Here is a 16,065-nt window from a genome sequence, read left to right as displayed (position 1 = left end):
CTTTCTTGGCCATTTAATTAGCGTGTTTATTCCCTTTGTCTGGTATTGCCATCGACCTTCTGTCGTGGAATGGCCCCTTCCCCCTCCTCTCTCAGCCCATGACCTCTTCAAGCAACTTTCCCACGGAAGAAAGGAAGACCAGGGAGGGCGGGAGAGGTGGGATGGAGAGAAGGGTTTGGGGGGAACAAAAGATCCTGTGAATTATTCAGAGACACAAGCAGGGGGTTTCTAAAGAGAAGAGAGAGGGGGCCCTGCAGCGGAGGGTGGGAGTCGCCCCTCTGGCCCTCTCCTCCAGAATTGAGGCTTCTGTATCTCCAGCGAGACCTTGGTTGCTGGAGAGACAAGATCATTGTTCTGCTTGAGGATTCCTGGTTTGGCTCCTAACTCCAAGAAAAACACTGCTGCTCACCATGGTATCTGCAGAGCTATTCTCCCGCCATTGACCCCCATCCCCCACCACCTTGTCAGCTCTTCTCTTTTCTTAGTTTTATATTTTAGGGACAGAAATTAAAACTTGGCCCCTCCGTAACTGGGAACAGCCCAACAAAATGGGGGCAGTGGAGTGTCTGCTGATTGACAGACAAGTGGTTCGGTCAGACAGCTTTGGCCAAATGGAGTTGCCTGGAGGATGTGAGAAGCAGGTCTGCCATTGGATTGCTGATTTCTAGAAGCATGGCTCAGGTATATTTACCTGGGGCCTCAACGGGGTGTGACTGGTGTGGACTGCATGGGCAGGTCTCCACAGTTTTCATTTTAACCAGTAAAAGTGGGGGAGGGGTGATCAGGTATTGGCAACTCAACAGTCCTAAGTACTGCCCAGCACTCAACTTTATGCTTGATGTCCTCAAGAACCTGAGAAAATTGGAATATTAAAGCAACAAAAGACTTTATCAAGCCCCACTTCCTCTTACCATTGGGAAAAAAAAATGTAAACTATCACCCAAATTTGCACAGGGCTTGGCTATTTACAAAGTATTTGACCTAGATCCTAAATCCTCATAGGAACCCCACAGACGGAGATTTAGGGTGCCCTGTTACAGCTGTGGTAACTTGGATATGGTCAACGAAGTGAAGAGAGGCTGTGTGGCTCTCCCAAAGGCACAAAGTCAATGCACAGCTGGGCTAGAAGGCAGATTTCTGACCCCTGTGTGGGGCTCCTTCCACCATACCCTTCCGTATTTCACAAGCAAAAATCCCCCTCCTCCCCAACCCTTGCTGCCGCTGTCCAGAGCCTAGTGACAAGCCCTTCCACCATGTTGTCCCTTTCCTGGCATGGCAGGGACACCCACCTCTCCCACAGTATTCATTCTCCCACAGGCCCCAGTGCAGACCCTCCCTTTCTTCAGACCTTGCCCCCACCCAGAGTTCTTGGGCTGCCTGGGGTGTGCGCTCAGAGAATTGGCCTATTTCCTGGTTAACCAGATTGGGTGTGGAAACCTGCCAGTCCAGTTTGTAGGAACAAAGGAGGCTTTTGTGACCCAGATCACAGCTACTTATCAGCTGGAGTGGGGGCCCTGGAAGTGTTGAGGGGGAAAGGCAGGTGCTGGGCTGGGCAGCGCACTGCCCCCTGGTGGGGAGCCGGGGAACAGGCACAGGAGGATGCGTCTTCGCTCCCAGCCTCTCCAGGTACAGCCTGGTGAGGAAGAGAAACAGCCATAGGTGGGGGACCCAGGGCTTAGGCTGCCATCTTGTTCTTAGTTACTAGGGTGGGAAATCGTCAGAAAGTCTCCCTGGCCTCTTTTAACCCGAGATCCTCACAGGTTTACAGATAAGGAAATTGAGGCTCAGTTAAGTCAAGGGACGTTGTGAGGAGTTACTGGCAGGATGGGGACTCGAACCTGGTTTTCCTGACTCCCCGTCCACCATACCACGCCTGGTGCGGCAGGTCACAGAGTCCAGAATCAAGTCCGTGCCTCTCTTCTTGGCCGATTTTCCGTTGTTTTGAATCACCCTCCCCCCATCGGGGTTTGATTTATCCTGGGGACGGTTTCTGAGTAAAAGCAGCCTTTGGAGGCTTGTGGAGATGCAGACACTCCCACATCTGTTATTTCACATCCTTCTCACAACTCTGGTGCATGTATCATCATTCCTGGGAAGAGACAGAGGCCTGGGAAAACTCAGCATAGCCCGGGCAGCACCCATCCTTGTGGGCATGTGGGGACAGACTGACCCAAAGCTCAGCCTTGAGGTCTCATTCCAGCTCTCCCTTCTCTTAGTTGTGGGTTTATTCCTTACACTCTCTGAGCGTCCTGCTGTCTCTGCAGCGTGGGGTGTTATAAGGATATATAGATGCAAGAGCACAGCCTGGTGAGTAGCTAAAACTGGGCTCTGGATCCAGATTTCCTGGTTTCCTGAGCTGTGTGATCTTTGTCAGGTTGGCTTAACCTCTCTGTGCCTCAACTTCCTTGCCTATTAAAATGGGTTTAATAATACTAATACCTCCTGCACAGGTCGTTGGAAGGACTAGATGGATTTATATATTGTGAGCAGTTAGAACTCTGGCTGGCACAAGGTGGGCTCTATGCATGTTAGCGATTATCATGTGTGGATGAAGGGCCATGGACTGTCTTGTTCATTGCTGTGTCTCCAGCATCTAGCAGGTGGTCCAGCACAAAATATGGCTCAATGTGAATGGACAAATAAACAAATAATAAAGAAAATAAATAAACAAATAAACATACTCTTTCACCCTCTTCCTGTTTTCCCAGACCACCCTACCCCCATAGCAGAACTGCTGGCTTCTCAGGCGGCCTGGCTCCTGGAATCATCTGTAACCCAGTCCATTGGCCTCTCCAAACCCACTTCCCCCCTCCAAGCCCAGCTGTGGAAGCCTGGGTGGCAGGGTGGATGACGCAAGAGCCAGCCCCACATGTCCCGTGTTTTTCTAGCTGGCGCCGTGGGAGGCCTGGTCTCTCCCAGCCAGCTGTGCCATCTCCTCTCCAGCTTGGCTTGAGTTGCTGGGGAGAAAGACAGAAAGAAGAGGAGGCTTTGCCTGATATTTATGATTTCTCAGGAAAAAGGAGAAGCGACAGCTGTTAGAGCAATGGTTTCCAAATGTTGCACTGGGATTGGCTGCATCTGCATTCTCTCAGTGGAAGCTTGTAAAAGTAGATTCTTGTGCCTCACAGGTGGAGACTCTTATTCAGGCCTGGAGCTCTGTCTTTTTAAAAGCTTCTTAGGGGGCTCTTATGGACCCTTAGGTTTGGACTCACTTCTTTATTTTTTCATCCCTTCAACAAATCTTCATTGAATGCCTACTAGTGCCAGACTCTGAACGAAACAGACAGAGATATTTGTCCTCGTAGAGCTTATATTTTGGAAGGGGAGATAATAAGCAACGACTTATTTTAAAAAGTATAATTTCCATGGGGAAAAAAAAAAAAAGAGCAGGGTAAGGGGGTGGGATGGAGGGGTGGGCAGCAGTATTAAATAAGATAGTCTCAGGAACCTCATTAAGAAGGTAAGATTTGAGCCAAGACTGAAGGTTTAGTAGGAGGGAGCTAAGCAGATGTCTGGTGGAAGAGTGTTTCAGGCAGAGGGAACCACATACGGAAAGGCTCTGAGGCAGGAGCGTGCCTGGCATGTAGGAGGAACAGCTAGAATAGAGTAAAGTGGTGAGTAGTATGAGAGAGATGGGGGGATTGGGGTGTGCTGGTACTTTGACTCTGAATGAACTGAGGAGCCATTCTGAGTTCTGAGGTTCTGAGTGGAGGAGTGACATGGTCTGACTTAGTTTTTGAAGGTATCACCTCCGGCTGTAGTGCTAAAAACTTAGTGCATCTCTAGTAGGGATAAGTAGTTTCTGTCAGAAAAGGGAACCCCTCAGTGAGGGAAATTTGGGGTCCCAACACTGGCCCAATTTGTCCCATCTGTCAAAACCATAATGTATCTGCTCTTTCCTTCTATAGGGTCCCCACCGTCCCAGTGAAAAACCTAAATGGGTCCAGTCCTGTCAATCCTGCCCTGGCAGGTAAGAGAAACCCTGGGCTGGTCTTGCTTAAAGTAGAAAAATGAAAACAATGAAATAGGTAGTGACCATTTGTAAAACAGAGAGAATTTGGATATTACTTAAACGGGGATTTTAGGAGTTGGGTTGGAAGGGCAGGAAGAGCTTGGGGAGAATTAGACTGCTAAAAGCAAAGCATGCTGTTGCAGATGCGTGAATGAATACAAGTAGAGGGTAAGTAGAGAATTTGCGAGTTATGAGAACTCTGCTAGAAAGGGAGAGAGGAGGTTAATGGGGAGGGAGGGATTTAGCGGGTATTGGGGACCTAACACCTCAGTCCTTCCTCACTCCCACCTTGCCCTTCCAGGAATCACTGGGATCCTCATGAGTGCAGCGGGGCTGCCTGTGTGCCTCACTAGGCCACCCAAGCTGGTCCTCCACCCACCCCCCGTCAGCAAGAGCGAAATAAAATCCATCCCAGGGGTTTCCAACACAAGCCGCAAGACCACCAAAAAACAAGCCAAGAAAGGTATCAGCCTCGTTAAGGGATCCTGGGGGTCAAAGCCTTGGCTCCCAGCCTTGGCTCTGCCTCCATCGCTGAAGGTTGTACCCATGACTTAACCCCCTGTGCCTTAATTTCTGTATCTGCTAAGTGGGCCTAACTAGTACCTGCTCTGATGATTATACCCAAGTGGATCAGATGTGTGTATGGATCAGATGGAGACCCCTTGAGAAATATAAAAATGCAGTGCAAAAATATAGAAACATAAAAATATAAAGTGTGACGCCAGTAAAATATGTTGGAAAGATGACTTTGGCATTGGAACCAAAACAGGCGGATTCAGATCTCCACTTTGTCACTTGCAAGTCGTGTGATCATAGAGAGCCCCTATTTTCTCCCCTTTACAGTGGAGTAAAAATACTCACAACCAGTGTCCAACAGGTGTGCCCTGGAATGCATCCATGACAGTTGGGAAGTAGCCACTCTCTTGTGTCCCTCTAGAGCCTCTAGACGCTCTGGCCACTTGAACCGTCCTTCAGGAGCTCCTTCCTACCTGCCCACAACTAAGGGGTCGCTACATACCTGAGCCTACTTTGGTACCAAAGGACCCTGCCTCAGCTCTGTGGCTGCTCTGTCTGGTCACTGGTATTGGTTGTTAAATGTTTTGACCATTGCCCCTAAACCCCCACCTTACAAACTTGTGAAATTTCAATGGGATCATATGTTGCATTTAGCCTACGGCCTAGCAAGCAATAGGGCCCCAATTAATAGAAGCTTAATTCTTTCAAGAGAAGCAGGCTACTGGGAAGGAAGGGCCTGCATGCCAGCTTTTGGCTGTTGCATGAGCCACTTCCTCAAACCCTTGTGCTACATTTCCAGTCTATCAAAATTTCTCTGATTAAATGAATTTTATTGCCTTACTCATAGTCTCATAGGAAATGACAGGATTTTGCACTTTCCCACTCTTCCTGTTATTATAATAGCACATATTGGACCATTAGCTGGCAAAGTGCTAAGAGGCTGCACGTCCATTGGCTCATTTAATTGTCAAAGTAACCGTAAGGTGTAGGTGCTAGTGCTCTTCCCCGTTTTATAGGTGAGAAAACATAAGTTTAGAGACGTTAAGAGAGTCAACCAAGCAGACACTGACCCCTTTTTTCCTTCGATGCCTCCTTGTGAGGCCGTATCATCCCATCCCCTGCATTTAGGCTGGGCTGCCTCTTATGGGTCCAGTCCCCAAAGAAATTCCAGAATCATTATACCTGTCAGGATGCTTTCCGGAGCATCACCTTTTCCCTGCTGCTGGGCCACATCTGCTGGCAGTGACCACACTGTCAACTTGGGGCCAAGGAAGACCATCCTGAAGCTCTGGTCATAACTTCCTGGTTTCCTGTAAAAATAATATCACTCTGATGCCACATTGTAGATCAAGATAGTACTTAGCACACTGTAAAATCAATGCAATAAGCCTACCTAATATTTTTTAATGTGTAACAGTTTACAGAGTGCGTTCATTTCTGTGTCATCAGGTCATTTGGGCAGGTCCAGGCTCTTCCAGGCTTTTCGATTTCAGTTAAAAAGTGGGTTTGTTGAGGGCTGGCCCAGTGGCATAGCGGTTAAGTTCGTGCGCTCCACTTCGGCGGCCTGGGGTTCACAGGTTCAGATCGCGGGTGCGGACTGACGCCCCACTTGGCAAGCCATGCTGTGGCGACGTCCCATATAAAGCAGAGGAAGATGGGCACAGATGTTAGCTCAGGGCCAGTCTTCCTCAGCAAAAAGAGGATGATTGGCATCGGATGTTAGCTCAGGGCTAATCTTCCTCACACACACACAAAAGTGGGTTTGTTGAAAATAGGCAGGGGATGTGAGGGACGTGACTGCAAGAGGTAAAGGCAGGCATGAACACCTCCCACCTCCTCAAACCACCTCTCTCCTTCTATGCCGTGCTCCCCTTCAAATGCTTACGTACAGTTTCAGAATGAATTCCTCTCCTTTCCTACTCTGAGCCTGGCTAATAACTCCCCTCTCTGGCATGCCCGGCTTGACAAGGCTGTTTGATCCCTTATCTCTGTCTTGGTGGCCTACTGATCATCCTGTCCTCACAGGTAAAACCCCGGAAGAAGTGCTAAAGAAGTATCTGCAAAAAGTCCGGCACCCACCAGATGAGGTGAGTGCAGGGGAGGCAGGGCAGGGCTCACCTTCTCCACCGCCCACTAGCATTTCCTCTGCCAGAGTTTCCGCAGGATGCGGGAGGAGCTGCTTCTAAGTGCTGACTGTACAGAGCTGGTCAGAGCAGAAGCCCAGGCTCCAGGTTCGTGGTCCTGAGCTGCAGCTTAACCTCCTCCACCTCCCTGTTCAGCAAAGTGCCAATTGACTCTAAATTACATTAGCATGACCACCTGAATTTAAGAAAAACAGTATGATAAGCTATGGAGACTGACTTTAAAATGGGCTTGATGTAAAACAGTGGTTCCCAAACAGAGGCCATTTTGCACAACTTTGGTGGGAGTGGCGATGCTACAGGCATCTAGTTGGAAGAGGCCAGAGATGCTGCTAAACACTGTACGATGCCCGGGACAGACCTTGCAGCAAAGAATTATCCCGCCTCAAATGTCAATAGTGCCAAGGTTGAGAAATCCTGCTGTAGATTTTTTAAATAGCCGCCCCTCCACTACACTCAAAATATAATTCCTTTACAAAAGTTCAGCTTAAATAAAGCTCGTCGGTGAGTCTATCAGCAAGCGTTTGTTTCCTCCACAAGCCCTTGGAGGACACCAAGGGAGGCGGTGCATTGTCGCGGCTCTCAAGATTATCTTGTTGGCCAGCCCAAGTTCACATGTACTTCCACCAGGAATTATTTCAGGAATTTCTCTGTTGTGTAAAGCAAGACAAAACTATAGTTAGATTCCCAAAGGCACATATACCCTGGTTTGTGGGTTTTCTAGAAAAGAAGCAGTAACAGCTCACCTGACCTCTGAGATCTTGTGGGAACCACTGGAGATGCTCTGGCCTCCAGGCTGGGTGAAAGCTGACGACGTCTCTGCTCTGTCGCCTCCCACCCCCAGGACTGCACCATCTGTATGGAGCGCCTCACAGCCCCATCGGGCTACAAGGGCCCACAGCCGACAGTCAAGCCTGACCTGGTGGGAAAGCTGTCCAGATGCGGCCACATCTATCACATCTACTGCCTGGTTGCCATGTACAACAATGGCAACAAGGTTAGTGCCAGTCTATGGGGCTGCTGCCACCTCCCATGCTAGGTCCTAGAGGAGCAAGTGTGTGGGGGCCCCTATTGGGGTTGTGCCCAGGTGATTTGGGGAGTCTTAGAGGCACCCCAGGGCAGCAGGGATGATGATCTTGGCTGTTCTCAGCAGGATCAGTAATCCACAAATTATAATGTTGGCAAAACCTGCCTTTATCTTCCTTGTGGGCTATGCTACCCAACTCCCCCCAGTCCCCACACTGGGTGTGGTGGTCTGAGAGGTGGAGACTTCTGTCCCTGAGGGTTCTGAGGGGAATCACAATGGGCCCATGGTAAGTGTTCATTCATAGTGGCATAAATGGATTTCCCAGTCATCCTTCCTTCTCCAGAGCTAGTAATTTTCAGTTATAATTCATTTTCTTGGGACAATTTCTTTTTACTTATTTATTTATTTTTCTGGGAAAGATTCGCACTGAGCTAACATCTGTTGCCAATCTTCCTTTTTCTTCCCCCACCCCGCCCTACCAAGCCCCAGTACATAGTTGTGTATAGTTGTTACACTTATTCTAGTTCTTCTGTGTGAGCTGCCACCACAGCATGGTTACTGACAGATGAGTGGTATGGTTCCATGCCTAGCAACTGAACCCCTGGCCGCTGAAGCAGAGTGCGCCAAACTTCAACCACGAGGCCATCAGGGCTGGCTCTGGACAATTTCAGAACACTCGTGATTTCCCACTCCTTCAAAGAATTAGAGACTATTGCCAAAGTATACCTGGTAGTCCCTTAGCATCCCACTGTTGGAGGGGGGAAGACTGTTTGTGATGCTCATCTTGTCCATTAACGACAGTGGAGTAAGATTCCCCCATGAGAGCTAGTTTCCAGGAATCTAGGAGGGTCCTTCGATGATAACTCTCTCCTCATACTGTCTGAACTTTTTTTAAGTCATTGACTTCTCTTGTGTTCTTTTCTGTGCCTGGGATAACCTTCACGCTCCATCTCCATGAGTTTGAATCCTACTCATTTCTCCAGGCCCAGCTTGGATTGCATCCGAGTCTGAGATTTCCCTGATATCCTCCAACCTCTTACTCACCCAAAAAAATGACTGCCTTTTGGGGAGTGCTCTGTACCTTTCTTGCTGTGGGAAAGAGGAGAGGCAAACTTGAAGCGTGGCTTATTAGCCAAGTGACGTTGGGCAAGATTTTCAGCCACTTGGAGGTTTCATTTTCCGTCTGGAAAATGGAGATAAAACAATATCTACTTTAAAGGGTTTTATTACTATTATTATTCAAATTGATATCTCCTTTGTATTATGGCTATAATTTTTTCATTCATCTTTATGTAGCCCTCTCATTGAACTTCCCGAAGTGCTTGTAATCTTTCTCAGTGTTTCAGAGAGTGTATGCTCAATCGTTGATGGACGATGCATATCTGGATCCCCTGCTCACTTTCCTGACACTAAGCTAAAAGATTTCTTTGGGACTTCGCATTTTAAGAGGTTATTTTGAGTTTAAAGGGGTTTCTTAGCACATTCATTACCTTTTTGATGACTATATTCAAGAAGAATCTAGTACCTCCTTGCATTTATCTCGATGGTGCTTCAAAAATGTTTCTCAAGACACTATCCTTTATTCTCTTTTGTACTAACACATTGAAGCATGCATTTTTCATTTTCTTGGCACAGAAGAGGGGAGAAAAGGGCCCGCAGAGAAACAGAGTGATTCACCCAAGGTCATGAAGAAAATTAAGGCCAGAGCAGAGAATGGGACCTGGGTTTCTTGACCCCAAGCCTTGGGTTCCCATCCTTTTGTCACATGGAGTAACCTCTGCTGCTCTGAATACAAGCTATTCCTTCAAATGAGTAGAGCTTGAATTGAAATGTCTCTAAATATGTCCACAGAAGAGTCCTGCCTTCCCAAGGAGATGGATGTCCTGGAGAGCTTTGGTCCCAGCTGTGGGACAGTGCTTTTTATACATGTTGTTCTCTGCCCATGCATGCCTTCCTTCTCCTCATCTGCTTTTTCTTGCGAGCCTGGAATATGATTTACTGTCCAGGCTGTCATCCTGGCTCTCCTCCCACCCCTCCAGGGGGCCCTTCACCAGGTCCTGCTGCGAGACCATGACTCCTTACATCACTGCATCCAGAGTCCCCCTCTGCCCCCTAACAGAGCCACTGAGGTACAATGCAAAGCTTGTGAGGTTTACACAGACTTGCTGGGCTCCCAGCCCTAACTAGTAGCAAGTCCTTTAATTTTGCTGTGCCTCAGTTCCCTTCTCTGTAAAATGGAATAATTTTTAAGGCTAATAATAATAAGGCTAATATTCCTTCTCAGCTGATGTCAGAAGGTGAAATCTAAGCAAAACAAGAGATGTAAACTCTGTTGTAAGATTTAAAATTCTATAAGTAAGGACATCATTCCATCCTCTAGTTATTTATGTAGACCTCACCCTCCATCCTTCTAAACCAATTCATAACTATTCTTTAAGGACCATTTTCTTAAAGGCATCTTCATTTGCTTCAGCACATGGTGCCCAATTTCTCTTCAATCGCAGTGGTTTCCAAACCTGTATGAGCATTAGTCTCCCCACAGAAATCATAAAAATACTAATAACATTTAGATACGCCTCATGCTAAACATTTCCTATGGATTATCTCATTGAATCCTCCCAACAACTCAGTGAGATAGATACTTCTGTTTTCCTTGTTCTATAAGGAATCTGAGACTTATTTGTCCAAGTCACACAGTGGGTAGATGGCAGAGCTGGGAATCAAATCCAGGAAGTTTGACTTCAGAGTTCATACTCTTAACCACTATGGCTCTGTAGCCTCCCAACTCTGATTCAGTGGACCTGGTGTGGGTCCAGGCGTCTTTAGTTTTTCACAAGCTCCCGAGGTGATTCTGATGTGCTGCTCTCTAGTGCTTGCTGTCGGTTCCACTCTTTTGGTGCTTAGCAGTTAAATAATGATTCCCTCTGTATGGTCCCTGCCCTCATGAGCTGGTCTCCTCAAGGACAGAGTCTCTCTTACCTGCCTCTTCGCACATGGAGCCTGGGGCTGTCTGTGGGGACTTGACCTCCTCTTACTTTGGAGAAAGCAGAAACGGCCTTGGTAACTGGGCAGGGGGGCCGTAAGGTCTAGTCCTCATTTCAGTGCATTTTGACTCCCTGACCCTAAGCTAGAGTGGAGAGGTCATTACCAAAACTGTTTCCCAGTCTGGTTGTTCTGGCCTTGTCTCCTCAGGATGGGAGTTTGCAGTGTCCAACATGCAAGACCATCTATGGGGTGAAGACAGGCACCCAGCCTCCGGGGAAGATGGAGTACCACCTCATCCCACACTCCTTGCCTGGCCACCCAGACTGCAAAACCATCCGGATCATCTACAGTATCCCCCCTGGCATTCAGGTGAGCTCACCCTCAGCCATCGACATTTATTGTTTTAAGTTTAAATGTTTGCAGATAAGTGTTTACCTTAGTCCATTCACGTTGCTGTAACAAAATACCACAGACTGGGTGGCTTTTAAACAACAGAAATTTAGATCTCACATCCTGGAGGCTAGTAAGTCCCAGGTGAAGGTGCTGGCAGATTCAGTGTCTGGCGAGAGCCTGCTTCCTGGTTCCTAGACTGTCTTCTCGCTGTGTCCTCACATGGCAGAAGGGGTGAGGGAGCTCTCTGAGGTCTCTTTTTTAAGGGTGCTAATCCCATTCATGATGGCTTCACCCTCATGACCTAATAACCTACCAAAGGCCCCACCTTCTAATACCATCATATTTGGGATTAGGTTTCAACATATTAATTTTGGGGGACACAAACTTTCACTCCATAGCATTCCACCCCTGGATCCCCAAAATCAATGTCCCTCTTGCATGCAAAATACATTCATTCCATTTCAACAATCCCAAAAGTCTTAACTTATTCCAGCATCAACTTTCAAGTCTAAGTCCAAAGTCTTATCTAAATATTAACTAAATCAGATATGGGTGAGACTCAAGGTACGATTCATCCTGAGGCAAATTCCCCTCCAACTGTGAACCTTTGAAACCAAACTAGTTATGTGGTGGAGCCTCACCGGACACTGAATCCGCTGGCACCTTGATCTTGGACTTCCCAGCCTCCAGAACTGTGAGAAATGGATTTCTGTTTCTACCATAAAGCCAACCAGTTTATGGTATTTTCTTACAGTAGCCCAAACTGACTAAGATGATATTATACCATGAAAAGTCACCTTCCTACTCTTGTACCCATCTATCCGGTTTCACCCTCCCCCACTCTCCACCATTGTTCTTACTTTCTTAGGTCTCCTTCTGGGCTTCTTTGTGCATATGGAACAAAGAGGGCATCTACTCCTCCCATTTTTACACGAAGGATGACATATTAGACATATTGTTCTGCACCCTGCATTTTGCAATTAACAGTATAGTCTATAGATCTTTCCATGTCAGTATAGAGAGAGCTTCCTCATTCTTTCTTAGCTCTGCAGAATAATCCATTGTATAAGTGCACCATGATTTATATTCAGCAGTCTCCATTTGATGGGCATATGGATTGTTTCCAATCTTTTGCTACAACAAATAATGCTGTAATGAATAACCTTGTACGTATGTGAGTATATCTGTAGAATATTTTCTAGAAGTAGAACTTCTTTGTCAAATGGTGTTTGCATTTGTAATTTGATAGATAGTCCTTGGCTCTGATTTTTGTGGGCACTTCTTTCCTCTTTTGAATCTATGAAAGACAATCCTAAGGAACAAATTGAACAGTTTTCCTGACAGTGAATACAAATGTGCCCCTTCCTTCACACATTGAAGCTTTTTCTAAAGGGTCTGGGGTGCTTACTGGGTTCATTTATTTAGCAAATATTTATTGGTTCACCCTTCTTTCCTCCCTCTTCCTTGTCTTCTTCTATTTTCTCTCTTATTTAACAAACATTTGAGGGTGGATTAGGGGCCAGGTGTGTTCTAAGTGCTGGAGAAACAATCGTGAGCAAAACCCTGCTGTCCTTGAAGCCCCCATTCTAATAGGATGAAGAAGACAATAAAGTAAACAAATGAAAAACAAGGTATTTCCAAATAGTCATAAGGGATGTGGAAGAAATAAAACAGGGAGATGTGATAGCCTGCAAAAGAATTGAATAAAAAGCACGATTCTTCTTTGAAGGACTAACCATCCAGTCAGGGAAAAATAAACATACATCACTAAGCTGTAGAGCAAAAAATGGTGTACCCCATTGATAAAAGCTGTGGGAGGCACTGTGGACAAAGGCAACACAAGGCCTTCCAAGTCTGGCGGACCTGGATTCCAATTCCTGGCTGCCTCTTTATTAGATGAGGACTTTGGAGAGCCACTTGACCTTTCTGAGCTTGGTTTATTTATCTGTGTGGACAGAAACCTAATGAGCAGGGATTTTATAAAGCTGGAGATAACGTTTGTATGTGCGTATTGTGGTACCGAGAACAGTACTAAGATGCTCAATACCTGGTCACCATCATCATTTGAGTATCCTGCTTATCAGAATAAGGAGGATGGCTTATGTCTGTCTGACTAGGAGGGTCAGAGGAGACTTTCTGGTGCAGGGCACTCACTAATAGGGCCTTGAAGGACATGACGAAATGGAGGAGAGCGTTTTTAGTTGGAGGATGCAGGAAAATTGTAGAGGAGACAAAGTGGGGGTGTTGAAAGCCCATAAGGAAGATTTTTAAAGGGTCCAAGACTTGTGAAAGTGGGGGAGGAGAGGAGTGAGCATGAAGGATTTAGAAGACTAGGCAGTGAAGAACAATTGTGGCCAGGTAGAGGAAGGTCTTGAACACTAGAGTGAGGGCTGTGGACTTTCCTTCTCAGGCTGTGGGGAGTCCCTGAAGGTTGTTGGGCTTGTGATTAGGATTATGGAAAGTCATGTGTTGAGATTATGCTTTAGGAAGGTTCATCTGGCGAAAGAGTGAGGGATGACCTGACAGACCAATTAGGAGACCACTGCGATAGTCCAGGCTCCAGTAATGGCACTTGAACAAGGGAGGGGACAGGGGCAAAAGAGAGCAAGATGTGGTTGGATGTGGGGGCAGGTGAGACTTCTGGAATGATTCTGAGGCAGCTAGTTGGGATGATAGGGACATGAATAAAAATTTGGAAGTCAGGAGAAAAAGCCGATGGCTTTGGTGGGAAGTAGAACAGACTGAAGTGGGCAAAGGTCGGGATAGGGCCACCATTTCGGAGGATGTTCTTTATCCCAGCCTCCAGGACTGACGAACAGAGAGCCTGAAGAGTATAGAGGTGCCTGCATGCTGCCTTTATAGCTGCCCCAGCTCCTCCAAGAAAACCCAGGCTTGTGTCAAGGCAAATGCATCTCTCTGCCGTCGTTACAGCCATTATGTAGACCCATCCCTGAGAGTCAATAGCTAGACTCTCAGTGCCACATCCATCTCTGGAGATTCCAGGGACCACAAGGGCTTTGGCTTCCATGAGGAGTCAAGATGTTTAAGCTCTACCTTCACTGAAGAGAATGATTTCTTGGGGGAGAAACTGAGCTGGGCGGAGTTGTGACTGCTCAGCTTAGTGACGTGCTGGGAGCACACAGCCTTGCTGGGTCAGTGCCAGGCAGGCATCTGAGTTGGCCACACAGCTGGCAGTCCTAGGCAGGAGAGGAGCAGACAGAGCTGTGGTCGGAATTGGCCTTTCAGTCTGGAAGCCTGGCTTAGAAACAGCCATGGCCATGGGACTGTTGTAAATGTAGAGTGATTTCATATGAATGTGAAATTCAGAACCATCAAGTCTTGCATCTCCAAGAAGACATTGTTGCCTCTTTCAGCTCACAATCATCTTTTCCTTCTCTGAGACCCCAATGCAATTATCGTAGTGCTCAATCTGCCAAATCATAGGTGATCTTGAAGCATGCTATTAAAAAAATTAATATCACAGAATTTTAAAATCATTTTGGAGCCACTGTCCATAATAAAAGAGAGTGAAAAATCTGTGTTTTCTTGTAGTTTTGTTATTTATTTATTCACTCACTCATTCATTTATTCAGCCAGGATATATTTACTGATCATCTCTGTGAGAGCTTGTGCCAGGAGCTGCATGGAATTATCAATATTATATTGGTTTCATCTAGAAGAGAATTTAAAAGAGAGTTCCACAGACCCTGAGGGGGTCAGTGGTGTTCAGAAATTTTAGACAAACATTTGTCTGTGTGTGAAATATGTGCGTTGTTACTGGGAGAAAATCGCTCACTTTTCATGAAGTTCTCAAAGGGGTCCGTGGACCCATTCTGGACCCTAATCAGGAAGCCTGGTTTCTGGCTAAAATCTGCTTCAGTTTCTTTCTGAGACTGCTTTTTAATAGGGGTATTGGGCGATAACAGTTGAAAAGTTATGAGAAGATTTTTAGTCGTGAATATCCCAATCCATATTATTAAACAAGAAAACAAACAAAAACCCGTTAGGACAAAAAAGAAAACCCACAAGAATTATTCAGAAAATTCTCATTGCGTGGCTCCTAGCTCAGAGGCACCTTTGTTATTCTGAGTAGTTTAGAGGTTAAAAAGTCCAGAGTATGCCCCAGAAGGCTGGGCTTAAGTTTTGGCAAAGCCCTTAGCATTATGAAAGTCATCTAACCTCTCAGGGCTGCAAGTTTTCCTAGTTTATTAAACAAAAGAGGCAGAATAGATGATGATGATGATGATGATAAACATTTACTGAGCTCTTACTGTGTACCAGGTTCCATGCTCACTTAACATTCATAACAGTCCCACAAGGTGAGAATTCACATCCTCCCTATTTAACTTGGGGAACCAATGCCCCACGACGGGCTCCAGCTAACATAGCTGGGAGGCGGCAGCTCTGGTCCAAATCTAGGAGTTAGGACTCTGAAGTGTGTATTAAATACCTACTCCCACTGCTGTTTGGGTCTGTTCTCTGTCTAGCCTCTATGGCCATTATTATTGTCATCATTATTTGAATTAGTCACAGCCTGCACTTCCTTCATTAGAAATTTTTATTTTTTTTTGGCAGGGGAAGATTTGCCTTAAGCTAACATCTGTTGCCAATCTTCATCCTTTTTTCTCCCCTGCCAAAGCCCCAGTACATAGTTGTGTATAATTGTAAGTTCTTCTGGTTCTTCTATGTGAGCCGCTGCCACAGCATGGCTACTGACAGACGAGTGGTGTGGTTCTATGCCCAGGATCCAAACCCAAGCTGCCAAAGTGAAGCACACCAAACTTTAACTGCTAGGCTGTCAGGGCTGGCTCTCATTAGAAATATTTTGAAAAAATGTCCTTCACTTTCTTTCTTTTTGCTTTCAGGGGCCAGAACACCCAAATCCTGGGAAGAGTTTCAGTGCCCGTGGCTTCCCACGACACTGTTACCTTCCGGACAGCGAGAAAGGGAGAAAAGTAAGAGTTGCTGGGGCGGTGTGGGGTGGGGGGTGG

At 46.5% G+C, this 16,065-nt stretch overlaps 1 protein-coding gene across 4 annotated transcripts in view; it reads left to right on the top strand.

The window, feature by feature from the left end:
- DTX4 (deltex E3 ubiquitin ligase 4) overlaps positions 1-16,065 on the top strand; it is a 35,424-nt gene that overhangs the window by 12,289 nt on the left and 7,070 nt on the right. For 3 of the 4 annotated variants that reach the window (XM_004437406.3, XM_087422879.1, XM_087422877.1), the window contains exons 3-8: positions 3,909-3,970; positions 4,314-4,475; positions 6,554-6,615; positions 7,514-7,666; positions 10,889-11,050; positions 15,940-16,029. In XM_004437406.3, coding sequence (XP_004437463.2) covers positions 3,909-3,970; positions 4,314-4,475; positions 6,554-6,615; positions 7,514-7,666; positions 10,889-11,050; positions 15,940-16,029 — 691 coding nt within the window. The remainder of the gene's footprint in view (positions 1-3,908; positions 3,971-4,313; positions 4,476-6,553; positions 6,616-7,513; positions 7,667-10,888; positions 11,051-15,939; positions 16,030-16,065) is intronic. The other variant, XM_087422878.1, reaches the window with a different exon arrangement.

Source organism: Ceratotherium simum, chromosome 34, assembly GCF_057802395.1.
Source record: "Ceratotherium simum simum isolate JZ-2026a chromosome 34, ASM5780239v1, whole genome shotgun sequence".
NCBI classification, from domain to species: domain Eukaryota; kingdom Metazoa; phylum Chordata; class Mammalia; order Perissodactyla; family Rhinocerotidae; genus Ceratotherium; species Ceratotherium simum.
The sequence above is the reverse complement of the archived record's forward strand: the minus strand, read 5'-3'. Positions and strand labels throughout refer to the sequence as shown.